The 25777-nt window shown below is 40.6% G+C and overlaps 1 protein-coding gene and 1 long non-coding RNA gene across 6 annotated transcripts in view; one reads left to right on the forward strand and one right to left on the reverse strand.

Moving 5' to 3' along the window:
* LOC119008330 overlaps window positions 1-25777 on the forward strand; it is a 270887-nt gene that overhangs the window by 122486 nt on the left and 122624 nt on the right. Inside the window, exons 4-5 of one of the 4 annotated variants that reach the window (XR_005071394.1) lie at window positions 17028-17138; window positions 17635-17948. The exons of the other annotated variants lie outside the window; for them this stretch is intronic. This is a non-coding gene — a long non-coding RNA (uncharacterized LOC119008330). Of the gene's footprint in view, window positions 1-17027; window positions 17139-17634; window positions 17949-25777 lie in introns of those variants that run through there. 4 annotated transcript variants of the gene reach the window in all.
* plod2 (procollagen-lysine, 2-oxoglutarate 5-dioxygenase 2) overlaps window positions 23045-25777 on the reverse strand; it is a 37810-nt gene continuing 35077 nt past the window's right edge. For both annotated transcript variants that reach the window (XM_037078468.1, XM_037078469.1), the window contains 3 exons: window positions 25611-25757; window positions 25286-25411; window positions 23045-25152 (listed from right to left, as the gene is read on the reverse strand). In XM_037078468.1, the coding sequence (XP_036934363.1) occupies window positions 24997-25152; window positions 25286-25411; window positions 25611-25757 (429 nt within the window). In that variant the 3' untranslated portion in view covers window positions 23045-24996. The remainder of the gene's footprint in view (window positions 25153-25285; window positions 25412-25610; window positions 25758-25777) is intronic.

Below are 25777 nucleotides of genomic sequence, written 5' to 3' on the forward strand. Positions count from 1 at the left end.
TTATATTGATCTATAATTAAGTGTGAAAAAACATTCATTTATCATACTGATAACACATTAATGATCAATATTTAATGTTACAGTAAGTGTTTGCATATGTCATTCAACAATGTGGAAATGCTTTAAGAGGTTGTTATGTATGTAAATATGTAAATTGTGTGTGTATGTGATGTATAAATATGAATTATTCCACTGATCTGACTGACTTCAGTTTTAGAACCATGGAAACATGTTGACGGCAAATAGTTTGAAGCACATGTGCATTTTTCATCATAAACAATGTAAACAAAACTCATTTTTGCATCGTGCTCCAACAAACATTCTGACTTGGAGAACTCTCTGTCCACTATTAGAACCCTGCTTTAATTACACTGAGGCTTAGCTTTTCTATGAGTTATTTCTTCAATTTTCCTGTGATAATGAGTTCAATTTTATTTGTTTTATCAAGGTCACAAGTTATTTATGTCAACATCACGGAATAACAAATGGCCTTTTTTGAAAGATAGTGAGAATTTTCTCAAGATCTTGAAAAAACGATGTTCAGTTATATCATCACTGCAAGATAACAAATGTTTTTCTGAGATAATTTATCACAACAAAAGTACTACATAACATTCATTCTGGAGGAGTGAACCCTAACATACACACCCTGCTCTGTGAGTTGGGTTTCGGGCATTTCAAAGCAAACCATATGAACTTTTTATGAGTTTTTTTCCATTTATAATGGGTACTCAGTGATCTGACATTTTCCAGTCAGTTGCTACACTACATGACACTAAGTATGCATACTGGCATTCCACTGCTGATCTAATAACCATCAAGCGACAAGGAATAAAAGTGAGCTCCCTCTTATTGCCTCGTGATAAAGGATTAATTGAACAAAGATTGGAAATTACCTTGAGAAAACATTTATTCCATGATAATGATATGAGTCATAAGTCATGGTCTGGCAAAAACAAATTTAAGTCATTATCATGGACTGCGTTGTTCAGGGCTTTCTTATTAGAAACTCAGTTTTTCCTTGAAAGGTTAAGGTAGACAAGCTGCCTACATACAGTAAGCTTGTAAAACACACAGTCTGTCATAGTTATCTGCTATGAGCAAATAAACATGATGTACGAGTTCAGTAAAAAAGAATGCCACCTCCACAGTTGTACCAATCTCCACACGGTGTCTGTCTTTGAATGAGCTTTTCTGAAATCTAGATACTACACCTCTTCATTTCCCTCATACAAGAATGAACACAAGGGACTTTTCATGCTGTCCTGGTTAGCTGATATAAGACATACAAAAATGCACAAAGGGGGAGTCATGGGAAGAATTCTTGTGGCGCTCACACCATTAGACATGCCAAGATTAAGATTGCTAGTGTGGCTTACCATATTAAGAGGTTTACTGTGCCTGGCAGACAGTCTGTTGCAGTCTGTGGTTGAGCTAAGGTTGTACGACAGGCACAGAAGTGAAGATTTTATTAGATTATAATTACATTCTGTTGTAATACCTTAAATAACAGGGCGATATTTGTTTGCTTTTCTTGTAATTCATGATTTTTTTTCTGGTTAAATGATATTTTCCTGGATTTTGTGGCAAAAACACATGTGGTTCTAGGAATCATTTACAGGATTTCTTTTATTAGCCGAAGGTCTGAAGTTGAAGGTTTGCCCTTCTAAATAAAAAGATATTTTCCATCTCCTATATCTTATTCTCCTCACCATTCTCAGTAGCCGAACATATTCTACCTCCGACCCTTGCCAACTTTTTTGTATGTGATTTATTATTTATTTTAGGCGTACCAGACCCATCAGTATCTCTGTTCCTTTCTGCAGGGTTTTCCTTGTTTTGTTTCTGTGTGAATAAATAATTCATGCTGTTTCATTCTTCATGAGCCATTTTGATTCATTTAATGCTTATAAACTGACACCACCTCCACAGTTTACAGTCTAAAGTTATTAGATGTATACAGAATGAAGCTGCACATCACGGTCAGAGGTTTTGCCTATAGCACTGATGAGTCATCCTTGTTTTGAACTAGGACTGACTGCGTGTTTTAATGATTGTGACATATGTGGATGGAGAAATGATACAACCAGTTGTCTTTTTCTCTGATATTCAAAGGATGTTTGCCAAAGACGGCTGTTTGCATTTTTAAATGCATAGTTCATAAATGTTAATGAATACTTTGTCCTGCTTTTTAATACATTATCTTTTAAAACCAGCGACTGCATGTCATCACAGTATTTTAGTTGGCTGAATGCATGATTATTCTTTGCATAAACATTGCTGCACATCAGATGCTGGATTGTTTTGTAAGTATATTTTTAATTGTAATATTAGCTCATTTTAACAACATACAATTTGAATTTCAATCAGCAGAATATTCCCAGTTTAATAATTATGAAGTGACCATTTGTTGAAGATAACCTTCTGTTATGGCTGCAATCCATCCAAGTCTTATTGCTAGTGCCTAGCAGAATCTATTACAGGTCTATTTTAGGGCCTGTGAAATTAGTCAATCAGTGTCACACTCATTGCTGAGAATCTTAAGAGCACATACCTTGCTCTCACAGCAGTATGAGAGGTGATGTTTGCTGCAGGGATTTCTATTTTCTTGGAAATGTCAGGGAAGTGTGAAGTGTCAGTTTGCAGAACCACGATATATATCTAATACTGTGCTTCAGTGCTTTGATGGATTCCACCATGACAGGGATCATCGTGTGTCATTGTGCCTTCGTAGCACAATGACACCAGTCCAGGTAAATAACCTTGAAAGCCAGAGTTCATTGCATAATGAAAATTAACTCTTCTGTTGTGGTAAGATTCAGGATTCGAGATTCAAAGTATTTATTGTCATATGCACCGTAAAGAAACATGTTCCTCTGTACAATTAAATTCTTCCTTTGCTGTCCACAGAATACCAACAAAGTAACCAAAATACGACCGAAATATACAGTAAACAATGTAAAGCACTTTTAAAGCACACACGTGGCACATGTGATAAATAAGAAAAAGCAGCAGCAACAACAACAACAACAACAACAATAATAATAACAATAATGGATAACAATAATAAAACAGTGCAGAAATTTAAACAATTGTGACAGTTATGAGGTAGATTAAACTCTTATCTGCTGTTTAGGAGGCTGATAGCAGTTGGAAAGAAAGAGTTATTTAGTCTGCTGGTCTTGGACTTAACATTTCTGTACCTCCAGCCTGGGGGTTTAAGTCTCCTGTGGACTCTGCAGTAGTAGATGCTCTGTAGAGAGGGCAGTGGGAGTCCTGGTGATCTTCTCAGCAGTCTTTACCACTCTCTGCAGGCGTTTCCGGTCCAAAGCAGAAGTGCTGCCGTACCAGACGGTGGTACAGCCGGTCAAGATGCTCTCAACATTGCAGCTGTAGAAGTTGCTGAGGATCTCAGGCGACATGCCAAACTTCCTCAGCCTCCTCAGAAAATGCAGCCGTGTTGGGCCCTCTTTACCAGCTGTGTTGTGTTGAGTGACCAAGTGAGGTCATCACTGATATGGATGCCCAAGTATATGAAGCTGCTCTCCCTCTGTAGTCGTGTCTACGGTACCCTATGACATGTACAAATGTGAACAGATCAGGGGTTTGCACAAATGTTAACTGCCAACATTTAATCCTGTAACTTAAGCTGAAATCCCAGTTTCAGGCATGTGTAATATGAGCACACATTTGTAGCAGAGACTGAGAGATGTAGTAATAAAGATATGCACTATGAAATGTGGCTGTGCTTATTAACAGAATGGTGGTGTAAGTGTTGACCTCGTAAAAATGACACATTGTCAGAAATGCCCCATAAAGAGAGCAGTTGTCCCTTTTAGTTTATGCCATTGTGTACAGTGCTGTGGTTGTAAAACGTGGAGGGTTCACCATCAAAGATCTATCTCCTCTGGTCATTAGGATGGTATCCGTTCTATGAAGGCCGACCACTTGAACACTCATCTCGCTTTTGTGACGTCACTTGAGTTGAGCCGTGTTGAATTAATGTTTCAGTAATTCATTCCTGACAACAAAAGACTACTCGTATGAGTTTAACACCCCCTTTCTGTTTTATCAACGACTCACCAGTGGAGAGTGATTTTCACATTGGAGGCTCTCTTAGGGCAGTTACGCACATATTCTCCTCCAATTTTTTTTTAATAACACCTACTAATCTTACAAATGTGTCCCACTGTGTGTGTACATAATATTATCTTCATTAGCTGCAAAACGGCTGTAATTGAAATTCTCAATTACAACAATACCAACACAGGGCCCCACATCAGCACTATGCTTCCAATGCACAATAACAAGTTCATCATGGCGTTTATGTGTTTGACAGCAATAGAAACCTGGTAAATTGCACTGTGAAGTCTTGTCATCTTGATAGCTTTTGTACTGGTGTATCTCTGTTTTTTGCCTCCTCTAGCTGAGATTAATTGCTCCCGCACCCAGCAGTGACAACAGCGTTTATGGAGGGAGGGTTACGGATATGAGATGCCTGTATTTCAGGTCCTCTCACTCTTTTTGCTTTTTGTTATTCTCCCTGTGTCCCGCTTATTTACCACTTTGCTGGGATTCACCAGAGGAAAGGTGCAGAGGGAGCATGTAATGGGAATATGGTAGATATGGCACTGCAGGCAACCGTCTGCAGGGGAAGGGGAGAGGTGATGTCTCAATTTATGACTCACCTCCCACATTTTTCTTAAAATCATCACCCCGATACCACCTGCTGCCCTTCTGCCTCTACTGATGCCTTTGTCACCCACGCAAGCACACCTACTGTTGCACTCTAGAGAACCGGTGAGATGTTCTTACCAAGCTGCATGGAAAGTAGATGTCATAGTAATTGCACAAGTTTTTTAATAAACTGTCTTAGCAGCCCAAATGATGGCACTTCCCGACCCACAAAATGCAAATAAGAGCTGAAAGATTATAAAAATGGTCGGGATTCATCATGTCTGTGACACTGACCTCATCTCCCTGACAGGATAGTGGGAAATCAGATTGGCGCTCTATGGATGCAATAGACTGAGTAGAACTGACTGTTAATAATTTATCTATCATTCCCCACATTCGAGACTTCATCTGGGACATTGAAAGGTATCTTTGGACCTGAATGGGTTTTATTCTTTGCTGAATCAATTCACCTTGTGCATTGTCCTGTTGTACGGTCCTTGAGAGGGGCTTGGGTGATGAGCACTCAAAGATGCTTTAAGAATTCAATGTGCTTCAACACTGAGACACAGGAACAGTGTCCTGCGTTGCTATCGAATTGCGTGTTACAAGATGACTTAATAGACAAGGTCTTTACTCAATTGACCTGTACTCGCTGTCAGTTACACAGCCATTGACAAACTTTCTAATTCACTGGAGCAGTCTGTTCATTCATTTCTATCATCTTTTTATAGGTTTTAGAATGGTGTTGAGGATAATACTTATACAATTCTGATTCAGAAGAATGTTTGGAATGCTGCGAAAAACAGAATGAAATCCCAACTGTTTACCAAAAGCAGTGTTACAAAGTGTTGTCACGCCCACCTTCTGATATCCTTTCTAATATCAACTTATATCCAGTCTTTTGCTGCCCCTGAAGCAACTTCTTTGAAACATGTCGCTGGCATCAAGATTCAGAATAAGCCTATATTTACAAAAATCAATTAAGCTAATAAGGTAAAACATTAAAGGACAATGATTGACCAATGATTCAAAAAAGCAGAGGTGTAGAATAAAAGTATCTATTTTTCTTAAGAACATTATTATGATTGCTAATCATCAATTTCAAACTGTTTGTTGGGTCCAAAAGGATTGTTTTGTTTATGTCTTTGTACGAATTCTGATGGTTGGTTCTAGCTTCTACCAAGGTTTGTCAGCCAATTGTATAATGGTGTCGGTATCATGTGGTGTATGTGTTCCATCAGTGTTCGACAGTCTTGGTAGTTGCCAGTTTGTGGGAAAAAAAAGACAGAAACAAAAATAGCTGAGTTCTGCAGCATGCACCCAGGACACTTTGAGTTAGAATTCCCCTCCAGTTGGTTAGAACTGAAGAAGCCTCTTGGATGAGAGGTGAAACGTATTCAAAAAACTGAAACACATCCAGGTGCCTACCATACAGCGCCTGGAACAAAGAATCATTGCAATAATATATCCATCACACTTATAAGATAAAAACAAAAATAATAAAACAAACAGGTAAGGAATAGAATGGTGTGCTCACATTAATAGAAAGCTTATTTAGTGCTTTAAAAGATGTCACTAATTCTTCAAGCCCCAGCTCTTAACGCAGAGGCTTCTAGAGCTGAGGGGCTCTGACCGCAAAAGCCCAATCACCTTTAGAGCTGAGCCAGGACTTAGGAATGCTCACTAGAGTCCTGCTTAAGAATCTGCAGCTGTGCCTCGGCTCATAGTGCATGAAGTGCTTCAAAGGTTATCAGGAAAATGTGAAAATCAATTGTAAAACAGTAACCAGTGAAGTTGAACTTAAACAGTGCTGATATGAACGTGTATTCCCGTTTTTTGTTAAAAGGCGAGCAGCTGCGTATTGCACCAGCTGGCTCAATACTGACTACAGTGAATTCCAATAATCTAACAGAAATGATAGGAAAGCATCTATGACCTTCTCAAAATCAGGCAGAGAGAGAGTCTTATTTTTAAGATGCTCTTCAGTTGATAAAAAACATGATTGGAATACTTGGTGACTTGTTTTTCAAAATGAAAGGTCACTGTCAAATATCACACGGAGGTTTCTTGGTACAGGTTTGACATTTGTAGACAGTAAGTTAAGGTGCTTTTGTAAATTTGTGACAGACTTTGGTGAACCCAAAATAATTATATCAGTTTTGTTTTTATTCACCTAGACATTGTTTTGGAACAGCCATTTCTGGCAATAACTGATGCCGATATCTGTAACATACACTATGTGTCATCTGCACAACTGTGGTAATGAATATTGGGTTTATCTATGTATACAAAGAATGACAGTGGGCCAAGGATGGAGCTTTGAGGAACACCACAGGTTAGTGGGGCCACAGAAAACAATGGGTTCTGTTTGATGAATAATATTTCAACAACTATAGAAGAGTATCCCTGATGCCAACCTTTTCAAGGTGAGGCAGAAAGGAATACAAGTGGGAGACAGTGGATTATTTACAATGTCAATTAATCAATTAGTTGATTAGTCATTTAAAAATGTCATTATTCTGAAAGAAATGACTTGTTCCTGCCATTCAAATGTGTTTCTCTTTGTATCTTTTGATTTAGATAAATAATCCAATGCATTTTGGCTGACCAATCTGTAATACAAGAAATTGCCAGCCATTTGTTACACTCATTATAGAAAGGAGCAGGTAATCTCCACATGTTTCCCTGATAAATGACAATTATTTTATCATCAAATAGGTGAAAAAGTCCCTGGGGACTCCTGGCGATAACAACTTTATCATTGTTTCTTGATCAGAATATGACTGCGGTTCATGTTTGCTTTTACCATTCTCACTGTCTATTATACGAGTCAGTCCCCGGGATTTGCGGGCTGATTCAATAATGCGAGAGCAAAGTGCTTGTGGTGCCGTCATTTATCAGACACAAAGAGCAGGATGAGAGCCAATTCCATTCCTTTGCCACCTGATGTTGTCTCTCAGGACCGCAATTTTGGTAGATAAGTGTCCTTATCCTTGGGTGATACGGGACCCACCTTGAGAAAAATCCCTCACATTCTATTATGCCTCTGCCATCCAGACAACACCTAGAGTCGCGGTTACTACAGACATCCATCATATCTCCCTGGACACAAACGCGGAGAAGATAAACCAAGCCTCCTCAATGACCATTCATCTCTTCCTCTACTTGTGCAGTCTCCTCTGATCTCCTGTAAAGCAGGACTGGCTGAATAACAATTCTCTTTGACAACACTTCCCAACTATTCCCCTCTCTCTCCCCTCTGAAGATACTGACACCAATATGTTTGAATCTTCAAGGGGTAAAATGTGCTGCAGATATAAGTTTATTACAAAAGATATGGGCCATTCAATTTGTTTATGGGAACAGAGCGAAGAAGAAAGGCACGTCGTTTTTTTATGCCTTTGTCGGAGACTTCAGTGATTCCCAAATTGTCGCTGTGCCTCATAAAAAACATTTACTTATACTTTGCAGATGAAGCTTATTTCTGATCACAAATTCACTGAGGGCGCCGAAATCCGCCAGACAGCCACATTAAGCCAGCGAATGTGAGCTGCTGTTTACCCCCACCCCCACCCCCACCCAACCCCCCTCCCCACCGCGACCCGCTTTCAAGCCCCAGTGGCATTCTTCTATTCAGCTGATGAAAGAGATTGCTTGGGTCTTGCACTAATGAATTGGCATTATTATTAAATGATGTTTGTAAATTATGACCCAGTTTGCTCCCAATGAATGGCGCAGAAACTCAAAACCCACATCGTCAATTAGGAGCTTGCAGCCACTGTGAGCAGTTAGCTGTGGAGTTAAAGTGGATCGTGGATGCCTGCTGGAATTTGGGAATTCCATTCACAGCTCACTGGCGCTGCCTTGTGGTCAGAAGACAAACATCTGAAGGATTCCCACTGGAATGAATGCTCTCTCGAACAGCAATACTTTAGATTATCAACCATTATTACTATTTTAACCTGTTTTAGAAATGGCTTTGTTAAACAGCTCATGAAACAGCTGGTTATATGAAAACGAAAACATCTCCATTATAGTGAATGTAGTGATAGTAATCCAATTTCATGAGACTATTTTGTTGGCTGAGGCATCTAAAGGCAAGACTTGATACGTCTAAAATATGTGCATTAAATTCTAATAGTGACTCCTTCATTAGGACTGATTTTGCGTCCCATCCTCAGCCACAAGGGGGTAGAAGTGTGGAGCAGATGCCAGCTTCTTATCTCAGTGATCAAATATATCTTTTTCATTAGGAATTCTGCTTTGTTGTTAATGATGTTGACAAGAACTTCAGTCAACTTTTTGATAATTCTCATGAATGAGCATTTGACAAATGCAAATGAGCAAATGTTAATCAGCCTTTTGATCCAAATGGCTTTTTAGAAGCATATTTTTTAAGTCGCTCCCTGTAGTGTTTTTGATTATCTTGCGGGAGAATGGTGGAATTTTTCTACTCGCAGCACATCTGCTGAGGGTCACTCTCACAGTGACATCTTGTGGAGGTTGGCCGACACAAGCAGCATGTGTAAATTCAAGTACATCCCTACTTACAAGTGTATGATAAAACAGCATTTTAAACTTTAAAACTTTAGATCCTAACTTTAGATCTTAAAGAACTGTTCAGTTTTTTTTGCCGACGATGGATACGATGACATGTAATCACGTAAAGGAACCATTCACCTAAAAATGAAAATTCAGTCATTATCTACTCGACCTCATGCTGATGGAAAGTCAAGTGAAGTTTCATTGTCCCCAGAACATTTCTCGAGCTTCACGGCTAAACTGCTTTGCAGCATTCTCCTAAACAACAAACACATATGGGCACTTGTTTTAAGTAACTAAAATATGATAAAATATCTTAAGATTGTCTAATATTGTCATAGCTTAAGTACAATTTGACTACAGTTATGCACACATAACTGTATTCATGCCCGATGCAGGTGTCAGGTTTAACTGGGTTTAAATTTGCATGTTACCACATCTGTCTTGCCACTTTCCCTCCTGAAGCTTGGACAGCTATGTTATCATTCTGCACTTAAAATGAGGACGTAGTTGATCAGATGTGATGGGACCCACAACAAACTAATCACTCGTTGGGATCTTGTTGTTTATTCAGAAGTAGTCAAGTGATGCATAGGACTCTGCACATTCATGGTTGTGGTACACTGGAATAGTCAGAGGGACTACAGGATCAGGGCTGTCAGTGGTATGACTGGGCACAAATGCTCAGCAGTGGTTTTCAGCTATTAAGCCAAATAAATGGCAAAAATGAAATATGGTCAAAATGTATATGTGAGATACATTTCATCTCAAATTGATCAAGACTAGGGTTTGGTGCCAAATGTAATACTTTACTTGAAACTGGCGTCACTTCTACTGGGTACCGATTAATCATAAATGAAACATGTAAAAGTCTGGTAAGGAAGATAGAGTGAGTGTCACCCCTGCAATAGGTCACACTTAGTCAGGCCAACACTGCCTGCAGTATTTGTAATGCGAAATACAAAGCTGGCCAAGGGAGCACCTGGTCAGACATCCACTATATCTAAAAGCTGAAGAGTGTGCCTTGTTTGATGGCCTGAAAGCCTCGTCCCCTGCAGCTGCTGCTGCTAACATTAGCACACCAGCACTGCTGTAGCTAATTGATAGTTAAACCCCCTTAAGTGAGGCAACAACATTGTCGTCATCGTCAACACATGGAAATAATTGGTCTTTTTCCGTTGTCTTTGTTAACATTACCCCCGTCTTTTTACTAGCATCAGCCAGAACTCAGCAACTGGCTGCAATATGCTGTTTGGAACGCTTTAACAAGATATTTTACAATTCCCAAAACCTTGGTATGAAACCAGTAGTACGTGAATGGCATACTATTTACGGGCACACACAATAGTGCGCAGGCACTGCAGTACTGACAACAACAACCTGTCGGTGTGGATCAACAACAGAGGAGAAGCTGAGGTCCACCTGTGTCTCCCAGGGGTTTAATAAGTTAGTTTGCTTTGTATCGTAATGAGTCTTGGGACTTGTACGTTCTGCTCGGGTCTCCCGTTTGTCAAAACAACATCAGCACCATTAACTAATTTCATAGATCATTAGCAAGACCGCCGGTGTGCACAGAGAGGAGGCTGCAGCTCTCCTGTCAGGCAGTTTGAGATGGTCACCGTAACAGAACCATGTTTGTCACAAAAGCTTGACTGAAAGTTTAAATTACCATAATTATCTTTGTCTACTCTGGATCTCAGAAATGCCAGACCTCCTGTGAGTGAGGGTTTAGTCTGACACTGTTGCATCATTGGCCACATTCCACTCTCATACTTCACTGACCAGATGTCTGTCCCACGCAGCAGAGAGGCTACAGAGAGCGTTTCCAGCCATAATGTATGACTATAGCCCTCCTTCACACGGCCACACAATGTATCCGTGGTTATCAAGGCTAAGTCACATTTTCGCTGGAAAAGACGTCATCCTCAGGAATCTTTCTGGCCTCTCTGTGATTATTTATCTCCCCAGTCTCCCCAAATCCCTTCAGTGTATTTCACTTTTGGTAATTATATTCAGCGCTGCATCTGCAACGCAGCCCCATTTAAATTCTACATTATTTCATCATATCGCAGTAACAACACCATTCAATTTGGCATTTAGCTTTATTTTCCACCCATGCCTGGGACATAATGGGAAAAAACTCACTTAATGCCTATTTTTTTGTGGTGCAACCCTGCAATTTGACTAGGCTGGATTACAGCGCATTTCTGTAAATAGCAGTCGGGAAAATATCCGTCATTTTAGGGCTCTTATTATTTTCTTCATGCTGCTCAGAGTGCCTCAAGTGAAATCATGTTATCATCCTTATCTGCGGATATCCCATGAGCTGCTAGGTTGCTGCTTGTTGTGTCGTGTTTGACTTTCACTCAGAGGCCTCGGTTGTCATGAGCCCTGTCTGTCAGATCCAGACATGGCAGGGGCAGAGGGGGCGGGCGGGTGAGTGCGGAGGGTTACATTCCAGAGCCACTGAAGCTTAAAAGGAAATGATGTCACCCTCGTCCAGACTACCATGACTCATTAGTTTCAGGCTGTGCTTTAATGTTGCCCTACATTTGAGCCTCTGGCAGTTGCAACTGTCTTGGCAGTGCCACGGGAGCTCACCTTGGCCATTTCACTTCTCTCAACACCAATTTCCACGTGTTTCTCCCTGCATGAGAAACAGGCCAAGGTTTTGATCATGCTGAATGCAAACTGCGCTCTCTCTTTCTCTCAAAGCACATTTCAGCGCCTTGTTAGCAAGCTGTGAATTCTCACTTCTTGCGATACATTCCGCTATGCAACAATGGAGTGTGGTAAATATTTAGAGCAGTATATACAGGTTTAATGAGTTTGGGGTTTGGCACAGCAGGCAGTCCTGGTAGTTAAATGTTTTTAATTCCATCATAGCTCACTTGAGAGCCATCAGATCATTATGGCTCTTGAACATTTAAGTCTCTCCCCAAATCTTTTTTGGCTATTTGCATTGTGAGTTGTTGAGCAGACTTTTTTGCTAAGCCTATAGGGATACTGTGTAGCTTTAGATAATTTTAATATTTACAACATTGGTAAGGTAATAACACAAGCTCAAACGTATGTATTTTTTTCCCATAAGCTGTTCTCAGAGAAAAATAAGGACCCCTAAACACTGGTTGAAGCTAGAAAGGTGGACGGGTCCACCACATATAAACAAAGTAAAACAGAATGAGACTGTGCTGTCCTTTAAGGTCAGTTTGTTTATTCAGTCATTTAAAACAAGTCTGATTATTACGTTACACACACCAAAATGTAGTCTGCGCGATGGAGAGCAAACAGAGCAGCAAACCACTAAAACTACACGAGATACACGCGGCAAGAAGGAAATTCCTCGGAGGTCAACTGTGAGATTTCAGTCGCAGAATCAGCACTTTGTGGGTGGGACAGAAGGCAATCGACACTCCAGTGCTGTGTGGCCATATGTGTACATTTACCCTGCTTCCTGAGCAAGTGAAAATTATTGGAAATCTGCGTGTGAATCTGCACGTAGGCAAACATACAGCAGCCACTGGCCCCAGTGACTCCAGTTATTTCTGCCTACTGACTCAGTCAAATGAGTGACTTGCAGAAGTCTGTGTACATGAGTAAATGAGTGTTTATGGTGTGTGTCTCCAGCATATATTCATGCAGATTATCATGCCTGTACGCAATCTGATGACTCACTGTGTATATATATATATATATATATATATATATATATATATATATATATATATATATATATATATATATATATATATATATATATATATATATATATATAGCACGTTTAAATGAGGTAAATCATCTCATTTGAGTCTGACATACTATACACCTTGACGATCAAACCTTCAGGAGAATAGAATGAATATTTATGAGTTTGTCTTAACTTTGTGGTTGATGTCTTTGTAATTAAAATCCCTTGTCAGAATCTTTCCCACGAGACTTATAAATATATGCATTCGCGATCAAAGTCCTGTCTTCTTGCTCATTTGTACACATAAATTGATCTTTGATAACGACAGCTAGACTCTGTTTGGAATAACTATAAAGGTCCCAATGAAAATACAGAGCAGCAGCACACACTCCTTAATCATTTGAAGTGCACATGGTAGACCCCTCCAAGTTTTCTAAGTCGAACAAGGCCAAGGTAGCCTGTGGAGGAATGTATGATTAATGATGTGGGAGGTCAAATTTACCTTCCGGTTCAAATCTGCGTCGATCACCTGCACCGCCGTCAGAAAGAGGTATTGAACCAGAAAAGAGATGCCATATACAACACAGATCATTCCATCTTTTTTATGAGTGTTCATATGCATGCCAGAGAAAAGAGAAGCAATGAATTATGAGGCTATCTCAAGAGGCTGCGTGATGCATTGCAGGTTGAGACATTTAGTAGACCTGAATTTATGAGGCTTAATGATTTTATAAGTGAGTTTACCATTTTGCGGCGTCCTCCTTTCTTGCGAGCATGGCTCTGATTCCGCTGTCGTTCGTGGCCTCACCTTCGTCAAGGTCGCCTTACTTCAAAGTGGCCTTTTCCTGCATCCAACAGACTTTGAAAGGGCAAGCCGATTTACCTGCAATCTCTATGAAGACACAATTTCTTTAATGTCTCAAAAGCCTTGAGCAGACTGTAAGACTGTGATGGTGCCTTTGAATAAAGCTGCCAAATTCCAGGTTCATTTGGGTAATTGTTATCAGGCTAACAGAAGATTATCTTATTGAATGCCACAGTATGCGTGAATGGATCCCTGAATGTAAGGCCTGGTACAAGTAAAGCTATATAGTCTGTACAAAAGTGGAAACATATGTATTCTCCCAGCATGCACATTTCCTGCAATAAATCATAAATATTGTGGGACTTGGCCGCACGAATGATCTCACTGGCTACTCCCAAGCCTATAGCAAAAAAGCCTGGGCTATTTTTGACATTCACATGTTTTTGCAGTTTAGGTAGGGAACGGGGTGGAGGAGCAATAATATACAGAAAGAGATCCAAGAGAGTGAAGTGAAAGAGAACTTTTGACCTTCTGAACCAGTCTCTGGCTTTGCATTCCTGGGAGGTTGTGCTGTTCGAGAGAAATGTGTGATTTCTAGCTTTCACAACTCCCCTTGGTTTCTAACCTCTGTGTTTATGTGTATGTGTGTGTGTGGAAGGAAGAAGGGCGGTGAGGGTGAGGGTGCGGGGGTGGTGGTGGCGGCTCCCATGTGTCCTCCATAATGACCACCACTTGACTCTAGCAATGTGCTCAGCACTTGTTTCTCAACCAAACCCTGACCTTCAAAGATTAAATTCACTCTGCCATCATACGGACTGGACCCTCTGCTAAATGCAGTTTACTCTGTAATTGTATCAGACCAACCCTAATATTAGATGGAGAGGCACCCAACAGATATAGCATATAGTATGACGTAACTTACATTGACAACAAAGTCAAGTTCTGATTCTGAGGGAGTTGAGACACCGCCTTTGACTCCAGTTTTGAGATTCTGATGGAGCAGATGGTTGGAACAGATATTGCAAGCAGTACTGCATCTGTTCATGAAAACTCGGCAGACCTGGCAAACTCACAATCACATTTTTAGCTCAGTTGCAAGGTTTACCTCATTTTAATATGATGTTTGCAAAATGTACGAAGATACAGTAGACTTGGTTCTTGTTGTTTATTACCTCTTACCATGCAGAACTTTCTTTTTTTGGAAGATTTCAGAAACTGGTAAAATGGAAAAGACAAAATGCACCCACTAAAAATGACTCATTCTCCTCTGCAAGTCCAGAATGGGGTTTTTGTCTTTTTAGCCACACTGAGAATAGCAATGGCTGCCAGCCCACCACTTTGGGCTTGAAGTAGCTTGTTAATCGGTGCCATTCTTTCTCACAAAAACAAAATAAAAGCTATCAGACAGTCATGCATAGTTTGGGGTTGGGCAATGTAAGGACTTTAAGACTGTGATCTTCTTTCAAAGCTTAAATGATCTTCTTTTATTAGATATGCTTGAATTTGCAACCCAGCTTCATCCTGTAGTTTCACTGAAGACATAAACATGCATATTGCATGGTACTAGAAAAGACAACAACACATCTGAAACACGTAACTTCCATGTAATAGTGTGCAGACTCAAATAAACTCAATCTAACAGTGGTGATATTGCACAACATCATACATTACCTGTTATTGTTCAGGACCTTAATGGAAATGGGCAGGATTGATTATGTCCAAAGGTTCAGTCTGCTCTGGGGGACCCTGAAGACGATGGATTGTACACTGTGCAATGACAATAAAGGCATTCTTCTATTCTATGAGCTGAGCTCTGAGTGGAGGACAAGAGTTCGATCAAACAGTATTTTCTGGGTTTGATAATGGCCTGCTCATAGATTGTGGGGAAGGGACCAGTATTTTAAAGTGAATCATAGAGATCCAATATCCTCTTGGTTGTGTTTCCAAACTTTACATAACTTCAATTTCCATGATTTTAAGCCATGCCTGGCAGCAGCAGTCGTGGTCCACCAGTTTGGTCCAGATTAAATGACTTTGACCTGCTACTGATACCAAATAAAAAGTTATAAAAATAAAATAAAAAAAAAATAAAAATAAAAATTTCTTTCCTAATCCAGTGAAATGTCTTAACATCTATTGGATGGGCTGGCCCAACATTTTTATACTGATAGTCATGGTTTCCAGGGGACTTTAATGATGCTCATACTTTTTTTCTTGCACCACCACAAGGTTGACATTTGTGGCTTAAAACATACAATATGCAACTTCTGCCTCTAGGGGCCTTTCTGGAGAAACAAACATCTGGGGTCCCATTCGATTCTGCTCTGATGTGGAGCTGTTCACTTTTTACTTTTAGGACTAAAGAGCGGATTTATCTTCATTCCTATTTATCAACCTGACTGCAGCAGGTACCTCAGCTGTCAGATGTTTTCAGATAATTTCCGCATCCTTGGAGTAGCAACAGGCAAACAAAAAAGACACTGTTGTACCGTTACACTAAGGAAACTTTTCTCTAGGTTTGATCATTGTTGGAAACGTTTGGGATAGTATAAGTACACAAGTCATCAAAATTTGTCCTGAAGTTGTGCTCATTGTAAGAGATTCAAACATATTACAGTATTCTGACACATTGTATCTTGAGGTGAAAATCTTCCATAGCAAGCTCGAGTTTGCATTTAGCTCAATACAGCGTCACAGAGCCACTAGCCTGGCTGTAGACTTCTAGTCGACTTCATTTATTTATCTAGTGAGTGTGATTACACTTTAACTACAATGCCAGTATGATCAGGTTTCAGCCCTTTCTTCAACATTTTGTGGTAAAACCCTGAAACCACATTGTGGTTGCCAGCATCTTTTTTGCTTTTTCTGCATATTATTTTAGGTTCTAGGACAAAACAGGAAAAAAAAATGTTTTAATTGTCTTACGGAAACTCATTCACTCACACACTATTTTGTATGCATGGTGTGTGCCTTTTTTAAGCAAATCCCCCTCATGAAAGCTGATATTGAAGCATTGCATGGCTAGTTACACTTGACCTAGATCATAAATTATCCCTCTACGTAAACTTGTGAAAGTCAAAACAAAAAGAGGGTTATGGCAGAGTGCCCAGACGGAGGCAGAATGCCACAACACTGAGCTGCAGGCCACAAGGTCCAGTGTGGAAGACTTCTTTTGTACACGCACCAGAGGTATCCAAGGAAAAAAAAAAAAACTCCCTGACTTGCGGTTGGTCTTTCAAGTTGGAGCCAGAGAGCCAATTAAACGGATTAGGGTGGATCACCACTGGTTTTGTCTTGATGTGCTGTGGTCACCAGATTGCCAGTCTGCTGCTGTATTGCTTCTGGCTCATCGGAGGGCAACAGGTTCACATGGATGGCTGAAAACAAACACACCCCTCCGGAGGGATTCCTCGTCTTCAGTATCTGGTAGGACTTGAAGAAGAAGTGCTAAATACAAATCCAACAAGAGCCACACAACTGGGAACGTACAATTATGTCATACCATTGGATAGACGGGGTCTGGGAGAGAGCGTTCTATGGCATGAGGTCAAGAGCTATGGTGGGAATGCTCTCCTGTCACGAACACTGCTAGAACCAAGTTCTTTCTCTCTCTCTCAGTGAGTAAAGCTTCCTTAAAAAAAAGTTAAAGCAAAAAAAAAAAAAAACTAAAAAAGATTTAGAAGTGACATAAATATAGACTTAGACACCTGAAAAAAAGAATGTGGTGGATTCATTATATGATCATGGATGAGCCTTGATTATGCCTTGTCACATTGAGATTAGTGAGATATTTAACTTGGTCTTTTTATTGCAGGTTTTGATAGATGGTTGCCGGGTGTTGTTGGAAACCACAGTTATGCTAAGAGCATATTTGATGTTTTTAAGGAAGCACTAAGTCATTTTTTTTTGGTTTTTCCCTTAGGTTGTCCCTCTCTGGTATTACTGACATAACAGTGTTTGTAGACTGTACTTCACATGTCTGGCAGGATAGGCAACAACTTTGGCATCGCCTCAAAAATCTGTTTTAAATTACAAATTGCAATGGTATGATTCTTTCTTTTTTTGAAATTCTTTTTATATCATTAATCTTCAGTACTCCTCAACTAGACAACTAGACAGACAAAGCAGAAAGGCTGCATCACTCACCCGAAAGTTTTTCTTCTAGGTTGCTGAGGTGAGGCTGGTTGGGATTTTTCTTTCCTATTACGATAAAGAAAGTAGAAAATCAAAAAAATACTGAGGGAAAATAAAACAATGGAGTCTGGGATTTAAGAGATTGAACAAGTTGGTGAGCTTTGTTGAATAAAATACATCCATAACCTTCATAACCAATATGTTATTCTTGATATACCCAGTGGTCTCCTTTAAAAATTTAGAGTGATGCAGTATATTGGATTAAACCACATATGACATCTTAAGCATTATTTGAACTCACCAGATCTGAAATTTGCATCAAATTGTGCCAATTTATAAATATCACCCACTTGATCACGCCTAGTTTCCACAAGATCAATGCATGATTTCCTGAGCAATGAACGAAAACTTAACTTCCACTGTTAATGTTTCGCTGGAATCACTTTCTGTGTAATCCTGCTGCTCCCGGGACACCAGATTCTCTTTATGCGTCAAGTGTGGGTGGCCATCTCCAGCACTGTGCCAAAAATCACAAACTAACACTGCTGAAAGTAACAAGGAAATTGAGTGCACACAAACAAACAGGGACGAAGTTTTCCAACAGACATCAACAAACATCGCCGCAAGTATCACTGGCTGACATCTGGGCTATTTTGCTGCCAGCCTAAAACAAAGAAGCAGACATTGCATCTTGTCTCTGCTCCTTTTCCAAGATCAGATTTTCCTATTTCTTAAGAATGAAGACTGTCCCCACTGATGTCCTTGATGCAGATAAAGCATCTGTCGCTATCTGTGAGGCTCTGTTAGAAGCTTGTGCTGTATATACGTGCATGTATGCGTACATAGCTCCTCAAATGCAACTATATAGGAACAGGCAGTGCGACAAGATCCTGCGAAGTGATAACGTGTTACCTTGTTTTATTGTTTCTGTCGTGGATGCTGAAGTGATCCGCAGTGCCATGTGCAAACAGCAAAGAATTTGCATCACTGTTGCTGCAGTCGTCACGAATAAGGGATGACTGAGCCGTTGTGATGTGTCTGGTGAGCTGAACCTCTTCTGATCGTGACCTTGCATCCGGCCTCCTCACCTCACCGTGGCAACCACGTTTGAATTGATGTCCACCTTAGAGAAAAGGCACAAGCAGTCTGTACCCACACGGGGGCTCTGGGGGTCTGAACACCAGCCTCCTGTTACTCCTCCCTCTGTACCCATGTTGACCTAAGACACGTAGCCTCCACGTACACCGGGGCGCACACACACACACACACACACACACACACACACACACAAACACACACCCACCCTGACACCAGAGTGCTCTACGCTCCCATTCTTTCATCATCGCTTCAACTTGAAAAGCACTGGATGAAGGAGCAAAAGCAGACTAAACACACTGAAGGATCATTCAGAAGAACCCCAAAATAGGTCATAAAAGGCACTTTGTGTGACTTATATTTTTCTTTGCTTGCTATAAACGGAGCTCCTGTGGCTTTTTTTTTTTTTTTTTGACGACACCCCATCCTCCACCCGTCTTCCACTGTGCTTTTTGTCTTTTCCATAAATCAATATCTGTCTGGGAGTGTGGGGCCTGCTGATTGTTTTTACAGAGTGTTGCTGTGTAATTTGGCTAAATGGCACTTGCACCCAGTTTACTCTGAGATGGTAAACAGTCTGGGCTGGTAAAAAGGGAGTGCGCTGATAGTGGCATACAAAGCATACAATCAGCTGTAATTGGTATTGTGGACTGTGGACGTATTTGATTACTTACCTGGGAGATAGGCGTGATGGCAGGCTCGTAATAATAAGTAGTGTTATGGTTGAATGCGGATCACGTTCACTAGATCACGTTCTACCCGAAACGCCTGAACTGGGCTTTGTATCGCATACTGTGTAATCAGAGAAGAGTCACAAATGAACTGGGACTTTGCATTCGTACATGCACATGGGAATTTTTAAAGAACCTAATAAAGTTTACTTTAAAAAAAAAAAAAAAAAAGCTTTTACAACGTGCTAGAGCTGCTACTGCTGCCAGAGTCAGTGGTTTTAAGTTGTTAAATGTAAGAAGTACAGGCCCCCCTTTCTTCAGATGGTAAAGCACTTCAGCTCCCCATATGATGGTGGAAGTATAAGTTTTAATTAAGCTGCAAATTTACAAAAAGCTTGGTTAAATGAGGATGAAGGTGTCTGCAATCAGAACGGATTTGTACTTTGTCTTTACAGAAAAGTTGAAAATATGCGAGATTAGGAGGGTAAAGAAAAGTTTATCTTTATGAGGCTGTAACAGTGGAGTAGCTTCCTATAAAACACCTTTTTTAATGCGTCTTTATTGAATTCCCGGCTTTCCTTTAGTTTCACGCTGGCCCTCTTTAATGAACAAGTCTCAAAAAAATGCCTCGATCTTCATCATCCGCATTTTTCAGGGAATGTTAAAAATGAAGACGCTCGGCAGAGGTCTCACACTGCCAAGTGGCAAATTACACAGAAGGGGGTCTTGTTTCAAGCTTTCAAACATTCCTGTATTAAATGTATTTTTCTCTCTCTCTCTCTCTCTCACACACACACACACACAAACAGAGAGTTCCCCAGGATGCTTTGTTCCCTGAAGTCCCATTTTTATGAAATGTAAAACTTAATAAAACATGATGAATACAAATGAACCCCCTTCCCCCACCCACTAATACACACACACACACACACTCAATTGCATCTGTGTCCAGCTGTATTGAACATTTCCCCACTGTATTCAGTTCTGTCCCAGTACTTTTCCACTAATCTCTGACTCACAATTGCACTGAGCCTGAACTCGGACAACCCCCCCCACCCCTCCGCCCTCTCCTTAAAAGTTCATTTGAGAAGTTTACAGTGAGTTTACCATGCGGTACATTGTATATCACACACAGGACGCACATACACACTCACTGTATCAACTTTTTGGATCAACAAGTTGCGGCAGTGTTTCCGTTATCCAGACCAACATGTTTAAATCTCTCAGGTGAAATAATTTGTTATTAGCACAATTAACAATTAGATTAAAGGTTGAGTAAGCAATTCTGAGAAAGGTAGCTGACTGTAAAGTCTCATTCCCAGGTCTTCAAATACCCTCTGCTTAGGATCAGCAGTCTCCGTGAATTACTTTCTAAGGTCAGTCAACAGGATATTTGAGTGTGGTGTCTCCTGTTCTACCTTTAAAAAAACAAGAACCAAATTGCAAGACACCAAAGCAGGTAGTTATAAAAAAAAAAAAAACAGATCTTTATTTAATAAATATTTCATTCACAAAACAGAAGGTGATCAAGAAAAGCTGGCAACAAAAACAGGAATAATCCACGAGCAAGCACACTTAACTAAGCACAAAACCGGAATAACATGAGGACGCAGGTAAAGGAAAAAAGAGAAGACGAACACAGACGAACCAAGTGTAAGCACAAAAATGACGGGAAACTGACAAAGCCAGGAAGTGTAAATTCAAATATGACACTAAGACATAATCTACAAAATAAAACAGGAAACAACTGAACCTTAAACCCAAACTACCAAAATTGAAAGGAAAATAAAGGAAATTAACATAAAAATAGAGGAAATTGAATAGAGTTAACTGAAACCATATATTTGTGAGGTCGATCCATTTATGTCTTCACTATGAATGAACAGGCTTGTGGTATTGTGACATCATATGTTGTTTAACCTGGACAGTGCCTCATGTTTTCCAGCTTCTTAGACTGTATCTAAGAAAGCAAACGACACACCAGATATGGCCGCACACTGACTGGCCTCAGGCACTTGCATTCTCCCACCGTTACAAACACTTAATTTAAATCCTGCGTTTAGTCAGGACCAAAGTAAATGCCACAGTAATGGCTAAATCACTATATATCACTGGGCACCCTGCAGTTAGTGGCACACTTGAATTTACTTTGGTATGGGATAGCGTTTCCCATTGACCCTAAGCATGAGTATATAAACAGGGAGTTTCTCCCTCCTGGTGTGAGCAGCTTTGACTGTAAAAACATGCACTCTGGAGTTGAATGTTCTTATAATTCAAAGGTGTAAAAGGATCTAAAACAACGTGGTTTTGCATTTCAAAGACCCACTCTGTTTAATTCTCCGTCTGACTCGAGAAAAAAAAAACATTAGGCTTAAAACATTTTCCTCCATTTCTGCCTTTTGATAAAGCCATTCCTGTGAGAACGTGCTAGTTTAGTAGGTATGCAGGTCTTCCTGCACGCCTGGCCGGGATCAATGTCACCTTTCAGAGGGTCTGAGCACAGGGCAGACCAGGGGAAATGATGGCCACAAAGGGCTCTTTCAGCACGAGGGAGCCTTTCCCCCATGCTGACCTAAATCTCCTCTCTCTCTCTCTCTCTCTCCCTTCTCCCCTCTGCTTCCTAGCAGCTACTCAGACATTCAGCCTTCATCGAGGGCTTCACAGAGAGCAGAGACGTGCGCCTAGTCAGGGAGTCAACCCTGCAGGGGGAAAACATGGGCCTCAGGGGTTGGAGGCGAGTCTCCAGGGGCTGTGGGTGCTAGAAAGTAATGAGATTTGATAGCAAGGTGAGATCTTGGGTGGTGTTTCATGAGTGAAGCACTGATCTAAGCTAGAGATTGTATTTTGTTTCCAGACGGTACACACTTACTGGCTTGTAACTGCTCTCTTGAGTTCTCTCGTTTATCTGTTTCCAGGACTCAACGGTTGCTCAACCCGTCTGGCTGATTAAAAAGGGTAGTGAGATATAAATAAAAGACCTCACCCTCCACACTTTCCTTCCCAGGTTGTCATCAGTCTTGCGACCCCCATCTGTACAACTTTCGAAAGGTTACATGCACATGTTTACACTCGGCCCCTAAAGTAAACTGAACTACACTTGCCCTGGTGTACATCATCACGCCACACCCCAAACACTCCAGAGCAGGTCCCTGCAGCAGAGCACTACTCCAGGCCAAACCCGCCTGAGTGTTTCTACATGTGCCGAGTTCAGTGGAGAACAGCTTGTGAAATATATAAGATGAAGTGATATAGTGATTGCACAATGGAAGGCTGTCTGCAGTGTTGATTGATCACATCCAGACTTTGCTTTGTTTCTGCCAGAAGAATCAGTTTCTATATTCTGAGTTTTCAGAAAAATGACTTTCAGGGACTTTTGCGTGTTTTAATGCAATAATGAAAAAACATTAAAAAAAAAAACTTGATAAAGGCTTTTATTATTTTTTGACAATAAGTTAAACAACTTTATTTTTTGTTTCAAAATCCATTCACAAACATCTCTCAGGAAAACAAACAAAAAAAAAAACAATTGCAGAAATGTTTTCAGGAAAACAAATGATTCTTAACAATTTTCGATGAAAGAAGGATGACAAATCTTTCAAGTCAAACAGAACATTGAACTTCATTCAAACAGAATTCATATTGAATTCTGCTGTCTTGTTTTTTCTGGTGTGCACAATTCCGTACTGAGATTTATTTTTCACTGGGCACATATCAAACTTTATTTTAATTGAAATCACAAATAGAATCTGAGCCGTGTCGGGGTAGAAAACCTACACCGCCACTGCAGAAACATTAATTGCTGCATCAGCACCTGTCGTCATTTTCTAAGTAAATGACAAACTTTTACAGTATAAATGCGTTCAGTGACATTTTACCTGAAATACAAATAAGCTGCATTTCCACCCAGAGTACCCAGAACTTTTAGTCCCAGGTGCTACTTTTTAAAGGAACTACAAGTTTCATTCACCCCGTTATTGTCTGCATTTCCACTGTGGTCCAAGGACCACAAAGATTCAGCAAAACTAGTCAGCCAATGTAAGAAAAAGTGACAGCTGTTTTTACACGTCATTGAAGCTTGCAACAACTATCATCGTCATTGGTCCATCTGTCGAATGCTCTCTTGCAAAACTCCATGTTGATGTGCCAAAGTCCAATGTACGAATACTAAACTGGTTTGCATATAAAGATTTTTTAATCAGAAATATTCAGCACTGCATGTCCCACCCCAAAATGTCTGTACTGTTGGAAAGTAAGCCCCCTGAGTAGGGGCTTTTTGAAGGGTAAAATAATGTCTAAATCTACAGCCTGGTCCCTGTGGTGGAAACACAATGACTTACTCCAAAGGTCCAGAGTCCCTGGAAATGCGGCTATGGATACACAACAGCCATCTGAACTGCTATCAAAGCTGCCAGTGCGTATTTATAATGGTTACTAGGGTTGGGCGATGTCTGCCGAATTGGCATATGACAGTTTCTATGCTGAACCATCCTGATGGATGATTACATTGTTTTTCATGGATCTGCGGTAGCGTGTCCCCTCAGTGTTGTTATAAGGCAACAGTCAGATATTAGCTCACCACTATAGTCACCGCTGTTTCGCACCGTTGCTCTGACATGAATCTCTAACTGTCTCACCCTGCCGAGGAAACTATCTCCCATTACCACCGACATATATCCCTGTGCCTCGTCTCCGCATCACATGCGCCTTATATGCATAAAACAACATTGGCCGACTAGACAAGGAAGCTTAGCTAAGAAATATTTCTCTCTTGGGTTCACCTAATTGAGCTGGTTTAATAAGAAAATCATATACAGGACAAGGAGAAGTAACGTCAGCGCACTGAGCAGTAACATGCTTCTTGTCATTTCCTTTCGCCACATATCACAAACAACAACAACTCTTACTCTACGGCAAGTCTGAGGGAACATGCCTCTGAATTGTGCTCTCTGGTGAGGAGCCTTTTAAGGGCCAGAGACTAGTAGACGATGGCATAGTCCATCGGCCCAACCCCAACGGTTACCACGACAGTGTTGAATCAGTATTGTAAAAATCATGACAAGCTACAGTACCAACAATTCCTGATTTTGAATGTAAAATAAATGGTTTTAATGGAAATAGGAGTGTGACACGATTGTGTACCCTGCTAGCATTTGCTTCTTTCTAATTCGCATACCTACACCGTGAATGACTTTTGCCACTTTCCTTTGCACTCTACGCTCTGTTTGACAGAGATTCAGTCATGTATTCTTTTAAAGCAGTTGCTTTGAAGTAGAATTGCATCCCCACAGCATCTGGGGCATAACGCGACAACAGACAAAACAAAACAAACGTGACAGAAAAAAGCAAAGCGACATCATAACTAATTTACAGCATAATCAGAGAATTCAAGGGTCAATGAAGGAGACTGCAATGTAGCGGGTGCCATTGGTGGTGGGCAGGCCTTCATGGAGGTGAGTAAGTCGTCCTGGATGCATGAAGCTCCAGCCTTTCCTCGGTGAGCTTATGGAACAGTTGTACCGATGGAAACGGCAACCTCCGCCCTAATGAATGTAAGGAAGGAACAAATGGTTAAGCTTTTAAAAACTTGAATACAACAATTGTGAAATAAGAATTCAGTCAGAGTTTCCACTCTAACATCATCATGACTCAGTTCTTTTGATTCAGATCCCTCACCTGAAAGTCTCTGTCTTTGTTATTGAGGGCGATGTTGATGGTGAAGGTGGAGGAATCATGATGGGGCCTCAGGTACGCTTGTCTCTCAGGCGTGTATTTTACCACGAAGTTCATTACAGCATAACCCTGTGATGAAAGCGCAGAAATACATCAAGTTAGCTGACAGTCTGTATATCTCTGGGTGTATCAACTGATGGAAAATCTCTCAATCTCACATTTCACCAAAGAATGTCTCATGCTGTTCATGTGACAACAGGCCCTACGAACGATTTCTTGAGTTTCAGTTTCTGGGCAAATAGAGGTAGCTCCATTAGGTCACGCTTACCTTGGTGTAGTAGCCAGAGAAAACTTTTAGCGTGACGGGTGATATGAACTCTCTGATGAAGTGTAGCCACTCTTTGTCGAAGCCGATTTGCTTCATATGAATGTCGTCTGTCGGCACAGTCTCATAGCCCCCGGCGATCCTCTTGTCCTGAGGGAAAAAAGGAGAGA

Source organism: Acanthopagrus latus, chromosome 19, assembly GCF_904848185.1.
Source record: "Acanthopagrus latus isolate v.2019 chromosome 19, fAcaLat1.1, whole genome shotgun sequence".
Lineage (NCBI taxonomy): Eukaryota > Metazoa > Chordata > Actinopteri > Spariformes > Sparidae > Acanthopagrus > Acanthopagrus latus.